At 30.6% G+C, this 22,463-nt stretch overlaps 1 protein-coding gene across 1 annotated transcript; it reads left to right on the plus strand.

The window, feature by feature from the left end:
- The first annotated feature begins 6,862 nt into the window (after nucleotides 1-6,862).
- On the plus strand, nucleotides 6,863-13,621 carry scrt (scratch). The gene is made up of 2 exons (XM_035085692.1): nucleotides 6,863-7,575; nucleotides 11,914-13,621. The coding sequence occupies exons 1-2, from the start codon at nucleotides 7,293-7,295 to the stop codon at nucleotides 13,143-13,145; spliced, it is 1,515 nt and encodes a 504-aa protein (XP_034941583.1). The 5' UTR covers nucleotides 6,863-7,292; the 3' UTR covers nucleotides 13,146-13,621.
- The last annotated feature ends 8,842 nt before the right edge of the window (nucleotides 13,622-22,463 follow it).

The raw sequence follows: 22,463 nt of genomic DNA on the forward strand, positions 1-22,463 counted from the left end.
TGTCGGTTAAATCTTCCAACTTCCAAGTAACTTGATGCAAACTTGTGAGTAAGCTCAAAGTTACAACTTGTCCTATTTTCAGATGGTTGGAAAGTACTGATGGCAGCACCACCAACACGACGTTGCTGCAGCTTTCGAGCACACGCTGCTGCATGCAACTACTACCACCACCGTCACCACCACCACCAATAGCACCCACCACTACGCGTTCGCGGAGGCCTTGACGTCTCCTTGGAGCTTTGTAGTATATCAAAGCAATAGTTGTAAACACTTGTTTATGCGATAATGAAGTAGGCGATTTTCAGGATTGACAATTAGTCCAGGTGGATGATTCAAAGGGTATAAGAAGATACCACCTGTGGGCGCAGAAGCAACAATTGTCCGCCGTAGTGCGGAGGGTAGACCGACTACATGGCTCGTCCGGGTGTGGCTGGGGTGCAACTGGCGCTTCACGACGCCCCCGCGTCCTAGCGCTTGCGTGCTTGATACCAAAAGCTTTTCCACCACCAACAGCTTCGAAAGACGAGGCCAAAGAGAAAGAGAAGAGAAAAAGACCACCAACGGTCCCAGTGGCGGCGGCACGATGGACAACGAAACTCGCGGCACGGTGCATCGATTTTACAGCGTTCAGGCCACCAGACCAACACCTGTTACCGCGCCAGATAGTACGGTGCTGCACACGCGCTTTCCCCGTATTCACTCGCCGCCACTTGCTTCCTTAACCAATCGATAACGACGCCAGACGCGCTCTAAAACCCCCCTTCTGACACCCCTTACCAAGGGATGTACGTGTACTTGAGACTCCCTTCGTAGTTTGAGCAAGACTATTCTCGCAAGAGGGTAAACTGAAATCACGCAGAATGCTGATGGATGAGACAACCAAGAGATTTTCGATAAACGAATTTATTTGTCGGCATTTAATATTCAAATAAAACTTCTACATAGACAACAAACTCCACTGGTGTAGCATGTGCTGAAATGTTTGCCAAGTTTTAAGCTTGCAAATTTGATCAAAAAATTTTTCATCAATATTTTTTTTTCTTTTTCGCAACTTATCCAATTATATTAGGTATTGTCCTTTATATTGCATTATAAAATAACACTTTAAAATAAATTCAAATAGAATCACCATTATTTTGTCCAAAATTTATAGTTTAAAACTAACGGTTTAAACCTTGAGAAAATTTCGCTTCTCTATTGCAGCATTTTTCTCCTATTCTTGCTTTTATTTCTATCACCGTCCACTTGTGTAAGGGAGAAAAATAACTGGAGATTTTATGTGTGTAGCGTAACGAGAAAGAACAAATAAAAAAAAAAAAAAGAAAAAGGATCAAAGAAAATAAAGTTTATATCTTTATAGCATCAGTTTTTTTTGTGCCTTTAACGGGTTGCTATATTACACTTCCGGACGAAAGGACGTATGGTCGATTAAATTCACTTTGACCCAGCGAGTTCTCTTTGATCTTATGGGAATAAGTGCTGGATGCATGTTTTTTTCAAAAAATAAAGAAAAGCAAAAAAGAAAGTAAAAATAATGCATTCAAAAAACTTGAATAATAGTAGCATTACGTTATTTTCACAAATCAAAGTCATAAAAAAATATCTAAAAGCCCATTCTCTCAAACTTATGGGACAATTTTGAAAGTTGATTGTGTAGTTATGTTTTTATTTATTAGAAATTTTTTAAATAACGTTTTATTATTGCAATAAAAATATTTCACTATGACAAGGGAAACGTTGGGGAAACGTAGGTGTAAGCCATAAAGCATAAAGCAACCCCGGGCAACGCTGCAGACGTTGAGCGTGAGAGAAGTCTGCTTTTAGAGAGAGTGAGAGAGCCCAAGCTTTACTCATGAGTTGCCCCCAACGAATTATTGAATACGAGGTACACGGAAACACGAACCGTTGCTGAGCGACCAACACGTCAATGTCGTTGTTCTAATACTCACTAAGAAGTAATTAAATGTCATGAGTTAGCTGAGAAAACTGATTAACATCAATTAAAGATTGTTGTCAATTTTTTTTTATCAAGTACCTGAGGTAATTGGAAGTTTCGTATGCTGAAATAATATTATATTAGCTAATAAATCATTCGGTAATATCTAATTTCCAATAATTACCTAATACATTTTAAATAAATTGTAATTGTTATCATTGGTGATGTTTGGAAAGAAGAAAGGAATATGTTGGAAATATTTTATCATTTTGGAGTAAAAAATAAATATTAAGATAAGTTAAGGTATGAAAGCCCTTTAAGAATTTTAATGATTTATAAATAAAACTAATTGCATAGTTTATTTATACATTTATAATTTAAAATGTCTTGTCTCATAATTCTCTTGCATTTTTCCTGCTTTCTAATGTTGAATATATTTTTTAGATGAATTTCATAATGATACTTTCTTTACAATCGTTGAGCAGAATATTTTATTCTAATTTTTTACTAATGGACGTAAGATTACTATTCATTTATAAAAAATATCAAGACATATATTGATTCTATGTTTGCTCCAATTTAATCAATCAATTTTTTTTTAGGAACCATCATTCTTTATCTCGACAGGAAAAAAAATAATACTTTATCCTTATTTCTCAGAGAAGCATAAAAAAATCCTTTATTCTGTTTCAGCATTCTTAATTTAGGAGAAAATCAATGAAGGAAATGTATGGTGAATTCATTTTTTTTTATCTACTCGAGAATCTTTTAGATGAGATTCTATATCTGAAAATGACTTGTGGAAATCGTTTGCTGTCATTTTCGATTGGAACATTAAGAAGGGGGAAACAGAAGTTTATTAGACTGCTCAACGTCACATACGGCTGGTGGCCGACGACCCTAGGGATTTGAAAAGAGGATTGCAGCTAGAATAATGATGAACGAAGACTGCAGACGTAAGTAGAACGTCCCTCCTCACTGACCCCAGCGACCTGTCATCAGTGCTTGATTTTGTTGGCGTTCGATTGGGGACATTGCAGTCGTTAGATGTCCAACTGGATTTTCATCCTGATCGAGTCATTTCATCTATTGCTATCACGTTTACGACTTTGCCTCGTTTTATTTCACCAATTTCCCTAGATTTTTTTATCTCTTCAAGAGAAAAAAATCCTGGTAAGTACTTAAAATCATTTTCTTTCTTCTAGAAAATTACCTCACAATAAACAAGCCAGTGAAATAAATTTACTGAGGATTTTTCATCAATTTTTTTTGTTCCAAAAGATTAATCAAAATCTTCTTTTCTGATTATTTTAATTTTTTTTTTCAAGGAAATAATGCAAAGGACCATTTAAACAAACGACTTATCAGTGAAAAAGAACTACTGACTGTAATAGTTAAATTATTTCAAAACTTGAAAAGTTTTCTCTCTCATTAAAAATAACTTTCTTGCAAACTTTACTCATTTATTCAAAGAGTAAAATGGTCTAGATTAATCTGGTAGGTAGTAGTCAGACTTCTTAGTGTTTCTTATCAAGCAAAATCGACCTGAGCAATTGTCTAAGATATATAGAAGCTACTAGATAGACATATAGGTGTAGAGATAATGGCATGTGTGAGACTCCTATGCCCTCGAAACAGTGATAATTCAAATGCTGATTCTCTCTATAGCAGTGCGAAATTTATGAGAACCCTCGAGTGACAGTTGATTTAAGCATCGATTTGATGCAGTAAGATTACAGTCACGAGATGAAATTAGCTTCCTCTCTTTTCTTTGTAGTATATATTTGCAAATCGTTTACATCACGCAATACTTTCTTATCAATTAGAAAAATCTGTGAGAAATATTCCACTTTTGAATTTCCGATTATTTAAATAATTTGAATCATTTAAACAGGATGAGAAAATCAAAATAGTAAAATTCAACATAAACTTAAATAAAATTAATTTATTTTCAAAACTTTAACAATTCAAACATAACAAAGATTTTATTTCATGAAACTAATTAAATTTTTTATTTACTGTTGGTTGTTTGATCTTAACTGTTAATTTATAGTTATTATATATTTCTTGATAAAGTCCCAAGTTTAATTAAACAGTAAATAAAATTCAAGATTCATAATAAAAATAATAATTTCATAAATTATAATAAAACATAATATCTTAAATTTAAGTTTTAAAAAAATCCAGAAAAATTTCTTGTTATCATGAAAATACGTTGCTTTGCTGGTGAATATACTTAAAAAAAAATGTCAAGTAATATTTAAAGAATGGCTAAATGAATAATTCATTTAAAAGGATGTTGACAATAGCTGAAGGAATAAAAAAAATGTATCACAAAAGAGAGAAATAATAATAAATAGAAATGAAGTTGAGGATAATAATTTTGTTGACAGTAAAAGACAGAAAGAATTGACAAGAAAGGTAAGACATAAAATGGTTTTTAGTGAGCAACATGAAAATGTATGTACTAATGAATGCAGATTTCATATAAACTACGAAAACTGAGAGAAGAAATAAGAGAGTCGTGGCTGCGTGTACACAACGCAAAAGGAAGGGATGAAGTGGTATCCACAGGTAGTTGACTTTGCTGCCCGTGTTTTCTGCGAGTAAAGATTCGCAACTGGTGTGCCCTAACGCGCGCGCGCCACTTTTCTCATTCTCTTTCACCCTCTATAGTTGATATCGTTTTTTATTTTATGCTTTTATTTATGCTGGTATGCTTTACTCATACATTTGCGTATTTTTATTCTTTGAAAAAAAACCTCTAGATGGTACGTAAAGAATTTACGGGATCTCCACCGACTTGCAAAAATAAAAGAAAAACCAGGACGATAAATAAACTTCCTTCTCTCGTAATTCAATGACAATTCAAGAATTCTCTTGTGGAAATGAAAAATATTCGTCTCTAAATAAAATTCTAGCTATAAATATAATTTTCTTATATATAGGGAAAACTAAAATATGTATATACTTGAGGAGCTGTATCCTACTGTACGTGTTCTTGTGTGTATAGTTTTTACTTATTATTAAACAGTTGGAACTTCCGCTATAGAATACGATCAATAGATTTTTTTTGCAATACTATATAATACCCTGGATAGTTTTACTACTTGCCAAGAATAAAAGTTAAGTTTACTATAAATATTTCCTCGAACCATTTCCCTTACGTCACCATTAAAATTACCGAAGAGAAAACAATTCTTTTTCTTGTCACGCAAATAATCGGATATTATTTTGAATTAATCAATTGCCCAATAACGACTGCATTTATATGGCAATATTATACAATTTACTTGAATTGATGATGAATTATTTCTAATCAATCAATATTGATATTAAAATTCATCAGGGAACAAAATATGTTGATCAGTTTGAATGTTAGATCAAGATAGTCTAAAAGTAAAGTAATATATTTTTCTTGTTGATTCGATGTTATTTGAGTAACAATTATCGTTTGATGTGTATATATAGCTGTATCAAATAATTTATTCATGAAGTCAACTATAATCAGTGTATCTACATATCGCTTTTTGTATAGTTTTCCTAACAAGGACTTCACAAATAAAATGACTTAATGTGTTCCATAAATAAATAACTTTTTTATTTGTCAACAATATTTCATTTAGATTATTTGCCTTCCTTTTCAATTAACTTTAAAGGACTGAATAAATAAAAATTTGCAGCTTTATTGGTAAAATAAATTGCCAAATTTAGTTTAAACAAGTATTGACTTTTCTTTTATTTAAATAACTTATGAGGCATTTTTACATTAAATAAATAAAAATGAAGTTATATAAATTCATTACTCAAACAAAATTACCATCAACTTAACGCGATTTATAGCCATATAAGTCTTCCAAGCGGGAATTAATAAATGATAATGTTATATTCTTCTTCGTAATAGCTAAATGAAGAGTATCGTTTTATTTAAAATATAAAAACAGTTTAACAGTAGGCACACGCGATGAAAATTGGCCGGTGGTTGGATAGCCAGGTGTTCATGAGAGTGTAACAGTCGTGGTGTAGGTTTTCAGAGAGAGAAAAGAGGAGATGAAGAAGAAAAGACAAGGAAGAGGTTTCGAGGAGTCGCGTTAGCATGGGTCAGTAGACAGCAACGCAGGAAGGCCAGTGGGATATTCAATACGGAGAATTGAGGGGTGGTAGTGCCACCCTCGTGGCACGTGGGGTGCTACCAGGTGTTGCCTCAGTCGTCGGGTCGATGCGGATCGCTCGAGCATGCGCCAGCTACCTCTTTTACCACTCCACACTTAAATACTTTTTTCTTTTTGAATATCGGCCTCAATTCTCCCTTCTATCTTAAACAAAAAAATTTTTTTTTATTCCTTCGTCACTAAATCTTCTCCTAAATCTCATTGTTTTTTTTCCCCTCTATTCACTCGTCCATATTTATCAACATCATTTTTCGTTTGTTATCCTACATAATGTATCCTTTCGACAGCAATGAGGAAATGACTTTATTTATTTATTCGTCTAGTATTGTTGATAATACCCTTGGGATATTTTTTAGTATTGCATATTGTGGATACGAGCTATTTAAACAATAAAAAAGAGTGGAAATGTGATTTACTTTTTTTTATATACGAGAATTATTGGCGTGTCGCAAGCAGATCCCTTGTCGAAATGAGAGTTGGAATAAGAGTTTGCACCCTTTACATTGACGCTTAGGATAGCCATCAATTACTAATACCAATGTGTGCTCCTTCTTTTTCTATTTCTCTCAAACCACCCTCGTGCCAGGCGCTATTCACCCCTGCACAGACCCACTCGACGCACGAAATTGGGGTGAGCCGCATTGAAAGGTGGGAGGATCGTAAGAGTAGGATTGGAGGGGTAAAAGTGGCGTCTGCGTAAAAGAATGAAGACTGGTGTGCTTTACCACCACGTCTGGCAGTCGCTGCTGTAGCTTGCTTTATTCCAGGCCCTCCCCCGTTAGCCAAACTGGGCGAGGAGCAGCAGAAAATATCTACAACAGCTTGACGACACAGTCGTCTGATCACAAAACTTGAACAATCGCGAATGTAAAAGAAAAATTAAAGTGGCGCCGAGTAATTGGCATGGTGGAATTGATGACTGCCGATTGTTGAGCCGATGACGAAGTCTCGTGGCTCGCTGACGCCACCAAAGCCGGCAAGTGCGAGTCAACAGAGAAAGCTGCGATTTCGTGGAAAGAGAACACGAAGGAGACGCCGTCGGTGTGCATCATCAACAGGAGGTGATTGTGCAAGTGCTTGTAGTGGCAGTGTTATCAGTGAAGGTGCACGTGAACAAGCTGTTAGTGTAAGCTGCAAAAAAATATAGTTTGAAACTTTAAGATTGCCAAGAGTAACATCACAAAATGCCGCGTTGTCTGATGGCGAAGAAGTGGAAGGCTTATCCATGGCCTGATAGACAAGAAGATGATGTGGAAAACATGGAAAAGAGTGATATTGACACCGTCCAGGACAAGAAGAGGATGACTGTTGAGACTGAAGACGAGGAGATTGACGTTGTTGGCGACAGCACCACCGACGGCAACAGGACAAGTCAGCAAACATGCTGGGGTCCTCATAGCCCTACTGCTGGCACAACTGCACCAAGTCCACCACCACTAAATGCCTCGGGGGCGCTCTACTATCATGGTATATATATCTTTTTTTTTGTTACTCCAATTACGCTATTTTTTACAACTTAGATTAGACTTTTAAACTAAAAATATGAATGTGACCACGCCCTAGGCTTGGTCTTATTTTTTTCTTGCTAAATAACCAAATGAAAGCTCGCCAAAAGTAGCTCGTAATTCTTGGATTATTCTCCAAGTTAACGGGGGGGTGCCAAAACTTTTGGTGCTTCAATGTCTCGTTTTTTTTGCGGCTGATGATGCTTCCACCCTCGGGCGAGGTCTGCATGTTGCGCAGTCTTCTTTCCACCCTACTTTTCTTTTTGTCAAGGGGCGGTTCTCCACCCTCGCGCACATTCTATGTGAAAAAGATCTATGTGGCACTTACACTTACGACTTAGGGTGGGTTCCACTGACAACCAAGCCATTCTCGACGTGATACTACTACAAAATCGTCGACAAGAGTTTATATAACTCTCTGCTATCTTATTGTCCAACACGACTTTATTTATCTCTTGCCATATATCTATGTATTTATCTATATACGTACATATATGACTCTATGCTTCCTACCCATATTTTATGCTGTATATACATTTTCATTTTCTTTCTGCTACCACCGACTTTTCTAATGATACAAAACATTCATGAATGTGAATTTCCATATAACTCGACTCAATTTCATCGTATCCAATAGAAAAATATTTACTCTTTTACTTCCTTTAGATTATTATCTCCTTTTTAAACTCAATGAATTTACTTTATTTGCTAAACTTTTTTTTTCTCATTAAAATAATTAAATAAACATCATTTCATTTTTCCCTTCCATTTAAATAATAGTTTCTAAGACTTTAAATTGGATGTATCAATAAGATGGATAAATATTTGATAAAAGCATTCAGCTATTAACTATTTAATTAGCAATAAAAAGTTTTATCTCTTAATAAAAGTAATCAGATGACCATAAATATTCCAAGTAATCTCACATATATATATATTTATCAGCCGCTCAAATAATCAGTGGTAATATTCAGCAAGGGTGTTTTGAAAAATATCATATAAAAAAATTTTTATGATTTTTCCTATAATTGGGGTAAATATCATAAATCAACATTTGTCTTAAATATTTATCATCATAATCCAAATGGATCCCATCAGATTTAATGAAAAAACATTTGTTTCATTTCTTCCACCACTCGATAGACTCCCCCTCATACTTAATCTATTGGATTTTATCCATGTCAAAGATTTCTTCGATATTACAAGTTAATTTTTGGCTTATCGACCTCACTAAATCCAACCTATATCTAGTCTCATTCTCCCCCTTAAACTACAATAACAGAGAAATTAATAGAGACATTAGATATATTAGAAAATAAATAGAAAGAAATAAATTAGCTTCTGAGGGAGAGAGCTTAATTGCCATCAAGATATTTGACAGTATCGACATTTCAGGATGACAGGTTATCATCGAACAAACGGATTTGCGTTATGATGCAGTTATTATTAAAGGATTGGAGCGACTTCTTTCAATTTAGTAAAGGATTTATTCGATGAAGAGTATATAGAGGGATGAAGAGAGAAGAAAAAGAAAGTATTAGTTTTTCTCACCTCTTGCTATACATAATGCTTCCTTTGTAGGGGCTCCTTGGCATCGATCTGTCAGTTTAACGCTCGCGGCTTCGATTGTATTTCGCTATTCCATTTTTCTTTAAACGATTTTTTTTATTTCAATTACCTCCAATGGTCTACTTTTTCATTTCAATTTATAACAATCATTTCTCTTCTTTTACTCGTTCCAAATATTTAGAGTAGTGGAAGTGTAATTATTTTTTTCAGCCATTTGATCTAGAGCATGTAAAAAATATTCAACAAGTTGAGTTAATTGGTAGAAGTGAAGGATGAATTTTTTGGTAAAAATTAAAAGTGTCAAAGTACACTCGAGTTATTGATATTTATTGAGGATTTTATTCAGTAAAATTGTCAGGTGGTTTGGAGTTTATCGAGACAGAAAATACTCGAGTTGGTCGAGTTGTCCTGAATGTCACATGTGACGGCATGGACTACAAAATCGCGGAGGGATTTAATATCGTTGGAGAATCGAGCGAATTCGATAGTCTAGAGTTACTCAGGGGTTGGTACGTGGAAAATATCAACAGCCCGGCAGCGTGCAGCCGAGCGTCCATTCGACGTTATTGATCCTTTCCCCTCTTGTTGATGAAATGCATGTCTAGATACGACCAGAGAGAGAAAGAGAGAGACACCCTTGTTTTCTCTGTCTTTTCCCCGATTCCTGCTTGCATTCTCTCTCTCACTCTCTTTACTTCCTTTTATTTCTCTAGCCAATAATAGCCTGACTAACTGGCAAGATCGATAGTACAATTTTCTGATTTATTACCTTTCCAACACGCGCTAGTTTTAAATGTATTCGCGTATCAAATTGGATTTAAAGTGAGCCCAAACTCTATCGTCAATAATATCGTTAACTCATCATATTTTATCTATTCGTTTAAATCCAATGTTTAAATCGCAAAGCTTCCATTTATCACTAATTTACTTTAATTCATTTGCTACTCAGCAAAAAATCAAATAAATTCATTCGTTTATTTTGATACAAATAAAAGGTATGAAATATTTCGATCTTTTTTTGTTATTAAAATAAAATATTAAATTAATCATTTGTTGTAATGCAATTCTTTTATAATATAAAACTTTTATACTAAAAATAATGTAAAAGTTGTGATAATATTTTTTTAAAGTTTGAAAATAATTTTTGAGGGATTGATTTTTAATAGAAAGAATTTATTTTATTGCTCGAAATGTAAAAATGGCAATGCCAGTATAAATAAAATTTGTGATAACCAGTTTTCAAAAGGCAGATCGAACGTCAAACGCCACAATCAGATAACAATCACGTGAACCATCGGGATTATATAAAATAGTGAGCGTAAGTGTACATGTAATGTTTAAAATGTCTGAAATGACAGATGCATGTTTATACACTCTAGTAGTTTTTATGTGAGCAACAGATATACCTTTTTTTTTAAATATTTTCTTCTGTATACTGAACAATAGTTATATTCTTTATATCAATGCATTAAATCTTCATAATTCACAACCGTTGCTAAACCTTATTATTTATATATATATATTAATGCAAGAGGTTGATAGTGGTAGCACATGGCATCAGCAGCTGCCATTCGTCACAGGAAATGAAATAGCCGCATGAATGAGGGGATGATTCACGTGGCCCTTTAAATTTTCTACCGTTACGGGACTAATTCGTAGGTGCATTGACCTTTAATTTGGTATTTAAAATTGGATTAAAAAATTGTTGTAAAAGTTTGGACATAAAAATGATGAAAATAAATTTTATCATCAATCATTGTCACTGACAGAAGATTCTAGAAATTAAATAACACATTTTTTTAATAAAAATTTTTAGAGCGTTTTCAGAGAAAAAAAATTTATTTTGAATTAAAATAAGTCGTTTTTTTTATAGCAACAAAAAATTTATTGTTCCATTTTTTTATTATTCATTGATAATAATAATAATAATAATATTTCTTGCAGTAATGTAAAGAAAGCAAATAATTTTTTATTACTAAAAAAACATTTCTAGAATTTTATTTTTTTACTTTAATATTTTTCCTTTTGTTTTATGTGTAGTAAGTAAATAACGTGGGAAAGTTCGGAAATGACGAGTGAAATGAATACTGCAGGGTTGTATGACGGATGTGAAGGATAATAGGAAGCCATGCAAGGATAGCGGAAATTTGATGATCGATTCTTTCTCTTTCTCTATGTATATATATATATATATATATATATATATATATATATATAAGTATACATATAATATAACTGTTGAAGTGGAAGAGAGATATCAATGGATTATAGGGATTAATGTGAAACGCGATGAACCACGGAAGATCTGCATCATCACTTGGTTTATTTCCTGACACACGATTTATCTCCCAATTCGGAAATTCTGGGTAATGTCTCATGTTATACAGAGGACAAGAATTGAATTCGAAAAGCCGTTGTCGCTACTTGGTGAAAAAGTTTGCTAACTAAACTTTAAGATTCCCTTAGATCACCAATTTTACTAGCATCTACATAATAAAAACTTTTTGTAATATGTTTAAATAACTTTTCACACTTGTCTCTACCAATTTAAATTTCAACTCTGGTATTATTTTTCATATTTATTCCCTCTCAAAGCCAATAATCATAAATTGCTTCCATTACTAAAGCAATGTCCAAAGCTTTAATCTCAACTTTTTAATTAAATAAAATGATTTGAAAAGTATTTTACTAAATTGTATAAAATGAGTAAAAAGTAACATTTAATTTCTAGGGTATGCGCATGAGTCTTGGTTAAACCACGAAGAGCCACCAAAATATGCAACACTGAGATCAGCTGCAGAGTTAGCCCAGCCAACAGCAGAGTCTCCTCCACCTCCTTCTCAACACCATCATCAGCAACAGCAGCAGCAGCAACAAGACCAACAGCAAGATCAACAGCAAGCTCTCTTGGCGCCATCTGTATTACAAAATGTTCAAGGATTTCAACCACGTAACAAAAGTCTTTCAATGTGTTTTACAAGTACTGGTACTGCGCTATCACTTCCACCAAAGAAGAAAGACATTTACCGACCATATAGCCTTCAGCCGTCAGAAGTGTTAAGGAATTCCCCGGAGGAAGAGCTCTCTGCTGCCCAAGCAATATTAGACTTGAGTGCATCACCAGCAGCACCAACTCATTCCGTTTTCATCCACACTCTCTCACTGCCTCCAACACCCCCAGCCCCAACCGTTCCCCAGCCAATTCAACCAACACCTATACCAGTTTCAGTGCTTGTACCAGTTCCTTCTCATAATAATCCCACGAGACAAGAGTCTAATCCAGAGCCACGATCTACAGCAAGCTCAGAGTCAAGTCCGACACTCACCAATACATCACCAACTAGCAATAAAACAGTTGCTTATACCTATGAGGCCTTTTTCGTGTCAGACGGAAGGTCCAAGAGACGTTCTAATAATGCAGCAGTTCCTGAAAAAGAGCCAGCTCAACCAGCAGATCGACCTAAGTTCACTTGTACCGAGTGTGGTAAACAATATGCTACATCTTCCAATCTTTCTCGACACAAACAAACTCATCGAAGCCTCGACTCACAGTCTGCTAAGAAATGCATTCACTGCGGCAAGGCCTACGTCAGCATGCCAGCTCTTGCGATGCATGTGCTGACACACAAGCTCACTCATAGTTGTGGTGTTTGTGGTAAAATGTTCTCGAGACCATGGTTACTTCAGGGCCATTTAAGAAGTCATACTGGTGAAAAACCATATGGTTGTGCTCACTGTGGTAAAGCATTTGCAGACAGGTCGAATCTACGTGCTCACATGCAGACACACTCGGCAGACAAAAATTACGAGTGCTCAAGGTGTCACAAGACTTTTGCTCTCAAGTCGTACCTGAATAAGCATCTTGAGTCTGCTTGTTTAAGGGACGAAGAAGTTCAAGCTCCTCAACTCGATCAAGCTAATAACAATGGACAACATTCTCCTCAATCGAATCGAGGCTTGTAGCGTCATGAAACAAGTAAAAGTGACAACAGCTAGCGATTTTATGAAAGCCAAGAAGTTGATATAACTTCTTAAATTTAAGCGATAGATAATAGATGATAGAAAAGTGCCGTGTGGTTTGCACCTAGTCATCTCGTGTAGTGTCGTCACAATGGTTCTCTTCAAGGCTTCTTTTTCTTCATTTCTTTTTCTTCATCAGGATCAGCAACAGGGCGTCGTCACTTGTTGCTGACAACGCCCCGATTGCAGCGCACGAAGCGGCCAACATTTATGAGACTTCAGGAACGCCTTGATGAGACCTGGACGGCGCTTGCTCGAGAAGTTTAAGAGGTAGATTAAGTAGTAAAGTGCCAGTTTGCGGAGCGTAAGCGTCTTCGAGTTCGCGCGAATTGACTTTAATTGAAAAAAAATGATTTTTGATATAAAAGAAAAAATGTTTATTAAAACGATAAAATTGAACAAAATTTTTTGAAATATATTTTTATAATATTCATTCATTTTTTTAGAAAATAATTTCATTTTTTCCTTATTAAATATCATTAAAAATGGAAATAATGAAAATTGTTATTTAATCATTTGATAAAAAAAAATAAATAAATAAATAAAATTATTTTTTTACATTAAAAATCATTTTTCTTTCAAGTCAAAAACAGATGTCGACCAATCTTAAGAAATTTTTAATTAAAATGAAATTCATAAAAAAGTATTGTAAGTCTAGTCGTAAATCTTAGGAATGATCTTGACATCTGGTGGTGAATAAATACTCGAGGAGACGATTTGCAAAGTAGATTAAGTAGAAAAGTGCCAGTAGAACAAATGATTAACAGTTTATAAATAAAACGTCCAGTAATTGTTAAGTCTAAAAAATTAAAAACAAAAAAAAAATAAAAAAAAGACGATAATGAAGACACTGGTGATGACGTCCACACATCACAGTCTAGTCACTCTAGTCGATTAATCCATCAATTAATTAATTAATTAAATAATTAATGAATTAATACCTATACACCGAGTATTCATGATGACGATTATTATCATTATCATTTTGATGATTATTATTATTATTTATATTATTATTACTGCGATTATTTATTATTATTAATTATATATATATGCATATATGAATGATATATATATATATAAATATTTAAATTATGATTATATATACATGATACATATACAAAAAGTATGGTGGAATGAAATAGCATATTATCATTAGGGCGCTAATGAGATTTCTAGTCACGCGCAACAAGATGCAATTACCATGTATAACTTAGCTGCCTGAATTTAATATCGCGCGTAAACGAGGACGCAAAACTTCGCGAATCTATTCAACAATAAATAATTATATTCTTCATAATTCGGTTCGCATTTCCGAAGCTATTGCCGTATTTTCACAAATACTCTCACTTGTGTGTAATAACGGCGGTATAATCGGTTGAGCGAAACGCTATAATGAATGCGATGGTAGCTTCTTTCATCTTATTTTTTGTCTCTACTTTTCCTTAATCAATTTTTCAACTTTATTTCCACGAGAAATATGTTAATTAAAAAGACTCAAGTTAAAAATAGTTACAATATTATTTCAAGTTTGACATATTTTTTTTTTATTAAGGGGAAATATCAAGTACAGATGACTTTTTGTAGGAAATTTAATATACACTTGAAAGCTTGAAATGAAATCTATTTATTAAAGTTGAGAAGAATTGAATGAATTATAAGATATGAGGGGTTGTAAATTACTTGGAAGACGAATGGATTATTAAAAAAATTTTTCTAAAGAAAAAAATGATTGAAGCTTTTATAAAAGTCGTCTTATTTTGATAGAATTTTTTTTTCAAAAATCATTGGTATTAAATGATTGCAATTGGGGTGAATTGAAAAGAATCAAAATGTGAGCTGTAAAAAATGAAAAAAATAAATAAAACCACCGCATTCATTGATAATAAATAGAGATATTAAATTGCGCGTATATAATTAATTCAATAATTATTGCCCTGATAATTCTGAGATTTGCAAGTTATATTGTTATACACGTATTAAATAGAAAATCAATATAACAAAGATGACACGTAGTGTGACGGTCTTTAAGCAATGTTTCGAAACAACGAATTCTATTAAACATAGAAGCAACATCGAATGAATAATTGATGCGCAATCCATAAGTATCGATGAGTCTATATAATTAAAGCTTTAAGAAACAATTATTATTTCCTTTAAATAAATACATCTGAAATATTATGATAAATCCTAAAATTTATACTCTTCAATATTTCTTCGCTGAAGCTTCGTCGCCCTCGGTAATTAAAAAGCAACCAAACAATACCAAAACAAACAATTATAGAAACCAAAGCAAAAATAGAAATAACAAAATGAACACATGAATAAGAGAAAAATCACTAATTACAAATATGGTAAATGTCTTTTATAATTTATAATATAATGACAAATAATCTAAATGCATGTACAGTAGACCAATTGGCAATATTTTAATTTAGTGAATATTTATCAATAATTGAAGAAGAATAAAAAAAAAAACGATTACTAATAATTACAAAGTAACTAATTGGTATAATTATTACTAATTATATAATTAAACACATTGTGCAAATATTTTATTTTGCACTTGTGTTATATTATTTATAATAAATTATTGAAATCGATAATAATTAAATGACCCATGATAAGCATTTAATAATTTTAAAATAGAGCAATAAACATAAGCAATATAATATGGATAAATATAAATTCACTTTGATTTTATATCAATCAAAATCAAAGTGTATGATTTATTAATTTGATAATTATGCTTAAACAATGGCCAGCGTCTTCACAGGAAGATTTTTACTAGACTTAGATATTTATTTAATTAATTATTTATTCATCAAATAATGAATTTATTTGTAAATTCATAAAAAAATTTTTAGTCATATTTTAATTTATTATAATTTTTTATTATTAAGTACTATTAATAAATATCAGCGCAGGTTTATAATTTATAAAATTTATACAAAAATTTTTTAGCAACATTTGTACGATAGTTAATAAATTTTGTAGTATTTTTAATTTGTCTTAATTATCGAACGATTTTTAAGCAAATATATTTTATAAAATTTGATATTGTAGAATATATAGAGTTGATATCTATTCTTTTATAGGTCCTGATAGTGAATCTTTATATTAATATTAAACCGAATGAATAAATGATTTTTTGATGAAATGTTTTAGTAAAAAAAAATAATGGTAGTTCATAATGGACAAAATAAATAATTTTTCATCAATTAAATAATAAATACAAGCAATTGCCTTTTAAACCTGCGCTTTTATTATTATTATCATTATTATTATTATTATAAATATATTATTTGAACTTTGTTGAACTTTTGTGACTGATTATGATTATTTAATTAATTATATTATCATGCAATTTTTTCCAATATGTGTATTTATTATTTTTCTTTTGTTTTCTCAATTATTTATCATTATTCTAATACAACGAGTTGATACAACGATTTTTTTTTGTATCTTTTTTAAATAACAAAAACAAAATATTTATCGAATAATAGTCTTAGCAATAAATACTGAATACCTAATATCTTTGAAACAATTGGTAACGAATGATTTGCTGGATTACAGAATCGCGGGAACGATAACAGGAACTACAAAAAAGGAGAGCATATCTACGTTTCGTCCTTTAAGTAGTTTAGAAAAGAAATAAATTTAAAAGAAAAAAAAATTATCCCAGCTAAAAAGAATATATAATAAAAAATTCATTAAAAGCTCAACCCCTGTTGTCGCAAGTTTAATGTTACTCTAGAGGTGCTCAAGAAGTGTGTACAAAAAAATACCTATACGAAAATGAAAATTTGATGGTATATTTATTGATACAATAATATTTAGTGATAGATTTATTGAATATTTAAATTAAATTAAGCTTCTACCTTGCACCCAATCAATTTCCTTCATTGAGTTTTTACGTTTCTGCTAATTCATTAATCAAAGTATTTCCTTAATTATTGCAAAAATTATCGACACTAATTAATTTTCTATTTAACTCTTATCTATATTAAATATCTTATTTTTAGCACTCTCTGTAATAATTAGTGATAAATAAATCAATTATCTTTCATGAAGTGAGGAGCTTTCACATGTATATAAAAAATATATACAGTTTTTAAACTTTCTTGAAAAAAAATAAAAAATTTATATTCAAATATCCGTAGTATATACAACATAATTGCACTTAAAATCTGTACGTGCTTCTTGTTTATAACATCCATCTATTCTTCAGACAGTCTAGCATCTCGAACAAGCTCTTTTTCTCTTTCTGATCATCAATTATTGATAGATCCTCTTTACTCTCCGTCTAAACTAATTTAAAAACATAATAATAAAACTAATTTATTAAAAATAAAAGAAAAAAAAATTGATAAGTAATTAAAAATAAATAAAAATAAAAAAATAGAGCATCGATTCACATGCAGAACCGTCCCGCTGAATTTTCGAATTCGACACCTGAGAAATCGTCAGACTGATGCTACTCACTGAGGGAACACTTTTGTCATTAATATCGCCCGCTTTTCAAGTTAAAATGAAAGAGCAACATAGAAATTTCATATTATTGATCTCGAGATTGTATAATTGTATGAAAAAAAAATCCAAGTGTAAAAATAATTAAACCGAATAGAAAAAGAAAGAAACGTTACGAGAACAAATGCGATTATGTTTAGACTTCATTGTTGATTATTATACAAAAAGATAATTAAACTGAATAAATAATAATCAATAACTGATTAAAATAAAATAATAATGAAATGAGAGAGAGAAATAATGCGCTTATGAGGCATAACATTTAGAGAACAATGTGTTCAAACAGTTGTAGCTTTAAATCAATACAGTTCAAGTTCGCTGAATGAAAATAAAATTTAAAAAATATACAAAAAAATAATAATCATAACAAATAATCGATTAATAATTTTTCTAGCAATATTATATAGAATATAATTCCCGCATTTGTATTTATAAATTAACAAAAGGATAAAAGAAATTCATCTATTGGGGAAAACATTTTTTTTTCAATTTTCCGCGCACATACCAGAAAAAATAATGAATTATTAATCAATAATAATTAAACATTGTCATTAATTTTATGCTCTCACTTCGAACGTTAATTGACAATTATCGTACATTTTCCATATACTTCAAAGAAAAAATATATAATAATAAAATTTTTCAATTCATAAAAAAATAATGGTAATATATTTGTATTAATTAAACTTGAAAAAAAATGAATAAAAGAAAATGGACGCGCACATATTTAATAATTTTTTAAATATATTACATAAATTATACTTTTTTCGTAGAGTTGTCAATAACAGCAAGTGTTGTGTGTAAATAGACAAATAAATAGTGACTTTTAGGATATATATAAAAGTTTAGGTTGATGATATGTAGTCAATCAACGCAGGTTGAGATTTAATACATAATTTTTAAGTAAGTTATAAGAACTTATCTGGCGAGAGCTGGGTCCCCAGAGGACCAATATTCAATAAATATCGGTGTAAAATTAAGTATTCGGTTTTTTTTTTCTTTCAAGTCTCCGTGTTCTATCTAAAAAAATCATATGTCTGACTCTAACGAAAGATTTCTACTGTCTCGTACTCTAATTCGCTTTCCAAAATGTTTGTGCATCAGAAAAAAATCATTTTTGAAAGTATTATTATTTAAAGCCAATTTTTTTATCATAATCATAGCAATAATAATTAAAGCAATAACTTTTCTAGTTGAAAAAAATCCAAAAAGGTGATTCAACAGTTTATGATTGATCTACAAAAATGGGACCTTGTTTTTCAATATATATAGCTGCAATAAAAATTAATTGGACTAATAGAATGTTTGATGGATAGATTTATCAAATGTTGGAAAATATTGATAGGAGAATAAAAATGAAATCTTGCAAGTTTAGAAGAGAAAGATTGATAAAAAACAAAAGTGTAATAATCATTTCAAAAATGATTTTTTTTATTGTTGATAAATTGAATATCTCAAATGAAATACGTCTAGTTGTTAAATGAACAATGAATAATAAACGAAGCAATTGATATGATAAATATTAGTTGGATATAATAAAATTACAAGCAATATTATGCGCAATGCATACAGTCTAAAAAAAAAATTCAATTAGTACATAGTCAATATTATCATTAGTCAATAAATCTTCTCGTTTGTCAAGGAAAAAAATTGAATTATATTAAATTAAAATAATATCAAACTAAACTAAATTACGAAGAAAAAAAAAGCAATACTCTCTGACCGCCTTCGTGAGGTAATCGAATATTCAAATGTAAATTGTCATTGGCTCCTATGATTTTCTTTTAATCTTATTCCTAACTAGAAGAAGAACTCTAAAAAAAAATTCTAATTAACTCAGTCACTTCTGCTACATTTTCTCTCAGTACGTTTATCACGATTAATAAAATGGATAAAAATTAGGATAAGAGTTCGCAATTATTAATAATGATACAAAGTTTCTATTCTTGTAAAATTCTATCTACTTAAATACTTGTCACTTTTACTGAATATGCTGCTGGTCTTTCTCTATTTTATTTTTTTTCTGTTCTTCAAACTCTATCTGTGCTCCTCCGTACTCTTTTTTAATTGAATGTGGGAAGGATGAGGAAAAAAAAAATCTTAATGTGAAATGTAAACGTGGTATGTGCAAAAAGTGCCTAAAATTCCAATTAAATTATTATTTAATAATATACTTAAATTCAACGACTCAATGGTAATGTCAATTAAAAAAAGAATTCAGTTAATGGAGTAGAAAGAAAAGAAATAAGTGGTGGAGAATTACAGAAAAAAATTGAATTAAAAAATAAAATTCAAAGAATATGAGTGAGAATGAATTATAAGATCACTTATTTTGAATATTTAAAATATTTTATTCGTCAAAATAATCAACGAAATCAAAAAAAAAAAAAAATTTTCAAGAGTAACGAGGACACAATAAAAAATTAATTAAATAAACAATGTCAATAAAATAAATGCATATAATTAAAGGTAAAATTATGATTAAATTGTCATTGAAATTATTATTGATTGCGAACTGTGAGTGATGGAATGTTATGAAAAATGAATGTGGGGGAAAAATTATTATGATTGCGCAGTAACGTTAGACAGATGTGATATAAAAATTAGATCTTACAAATAATGATGAGTAAAAGGGGGGAAAAATATTTAAACTGTGCATATGGTTGTTAGTATAATTACACAACGTATAAATTGTGATACCCCACCCGAAAACTTAAAAAAAAAAAAAATACTTGACTGATATTTACAGGATATTGTTCCATTTGGATCTCCCAATGAAGCCGGGGTATTCAAAAGCAATAAAAGACGTAGGCGGGAGGGGAGGGTTCTATGACGAGCCGCCCCCGACAAAAATAGTTAATAATTAATTAAATTTATTAATGAAAATCATGATTCAATAACATTATTATATACATACGCATTTACAAACAACGCATTTATGCATTAAAAAAATTTTCATCAAAGTTAAAAAAATTATTTAAGCCCTAATCATTAAATTTTATAACAACAATAAGAACACCACTTTTATTATAATATATAAAAACATGTTTTTTAAGTAATTATTCATAAAAATAATCATTAATGTGTAATTATTGATTAATAATATTCCATTTAAAAGAACTAATTATTTCGGAATCAAATACTAGAGTATTTCATCATAAAACAAGGCCTAAATAATTTTTTTTCGCATTTATTCTTCCAATATATAACATGAAAGATAGCAATTAATTGTGAAAAATCACAATAAAATAATATAACATTTTGAAATTCGAAATACGATCATATAATAAATAGAAACGAATGCCTATAGCAATCTGCTACCATATTCAATTAATAAATATATTAATAAAGAACAAAAAATAATAGCCAGCTTTTTTACACGATGCAGTGTAAAATATCATTGGACGATTGTTTTAAAAGTATTATAAGATATTAAAATGTCCTTGCATCGTTGTATAATTCATTAATTACGTATATATTAAAGAATAAAAAAAATAAATAAATTTAGTTTTTAGAATGATGCAAGAATATTAAGACGGTGTAATTTCGGGTAAAAATAGTCTCCAAGCATTACTATAAGGTGTATTCAATATTTTCTAGCTTTTACTTAAGATTGCAATGATTGAAATAATAAGAAAAAATACAAAAAAAATATAAAGTAATAACTAAATAGTTTGAGTGATGAGGCGATATAGAATGTGTTGAAAATATTATACGCTACAACAGTTATATTTATAGAAATATGTTGAACAAGTATAATTGCTAATAATTATATGGTAGATGAAGAAAGGAAGATGAAAGCACTTTTAAGTTAAATAAATTACGAACTAAGTAGAGTAACATAAAGGGGCAGAAAAATTCGAATATTGAATTTTAAATAATAAAATAATACCGAAAAAAAAAATTCAAATGTAACTGAAAAATAATTATTGCAAAAATAATTATGTCAATAATTATAAAATGCATTTAAAATAATGAATAAATCTATTCATTGAATACCAAAAAGTGTAGATCAGGGACAGTTGAATTGATGAAAAAAAAAATGATTACTGAAATAAATTAGTTTATGAAAGAAGCAATTTCAAATCAATTATCTTTGCATGATTATGTAGGGCTGTACTGCCACCGAAGCAATACAAAGAGCAATATAGTGTTATTTAAACGAGCAAATGACATAAATTAATGATAACATAATATTCAAAGTAATGAAAGGATAAAAATTTTTAAATTAATTAAATGATAACGGCAACTATTAATGATGGAAATTTAGCTAACAAGCATTCTGTATGACGTCATTAAAATATTCTAATCGTAGTGCTAATTGTACTTAGCATTTACGTAGATTTACACTAATGCCTAGGTGAGCGTGATTGATTGGATTTATAACTACTAAATATTAATAAAGGATTAAACAATAATGATAATAATTTTCAAAAAAATAAAAATTTAAAAAAATAATTGCAACCAAGTTTTTTAAATTTTAAATTCAATCTAATGTCGCTCGCTTGCCAGATAGTGATATAAACTTAACAAGTAGTTTATCAAAATATTTCTCTCTGTGCTCATGGATTTTTTTGTAACTCATTAATATATATATATATATATATATACATACATAGATATATTAATTGTGTTAATGAGTTAAAAAAAATTATTAAAAAAAAAAAGAAAAAAAAATTTTTTTTGTACATATAGATGAATTATTTTTGAAGTGCTTTTATTAGTGACCAA

The sequence above is a fragment of the Chelonus insularis genome, unplaced genomic scaffold (genome assembly GCF_013357705.1).
Source record: "Chelonus insularis isolate UGA/USDA-ARS -01 unplaced genomic scaffold, ASM1335770v1 contig_3_pilon, whole genome shotgun sequence".
In the NCBI taxonomy this organism is placed as follows: Eukaryota; Metazoa; Arthropoda; class Insecta; order Hymenoptera; family Braconidae; genus Chelonus; species Chelonus insularis.

Coding starts and splice junctions, on each gene's coding strand:
- scrt (XM_035085692.1), top strand. CDS start 7,293: ATGCCGCGTTGTCTGATGGCGAAGAAGTGGAAGGCTTATCCATGGCCT. Junction 7,576..11,913: donor GGGGGCGCTCTACTATCATG/GTATATATATCT, acceptor TTTAATTTCTAG/GGTATGCGCATGAGTCTTGG.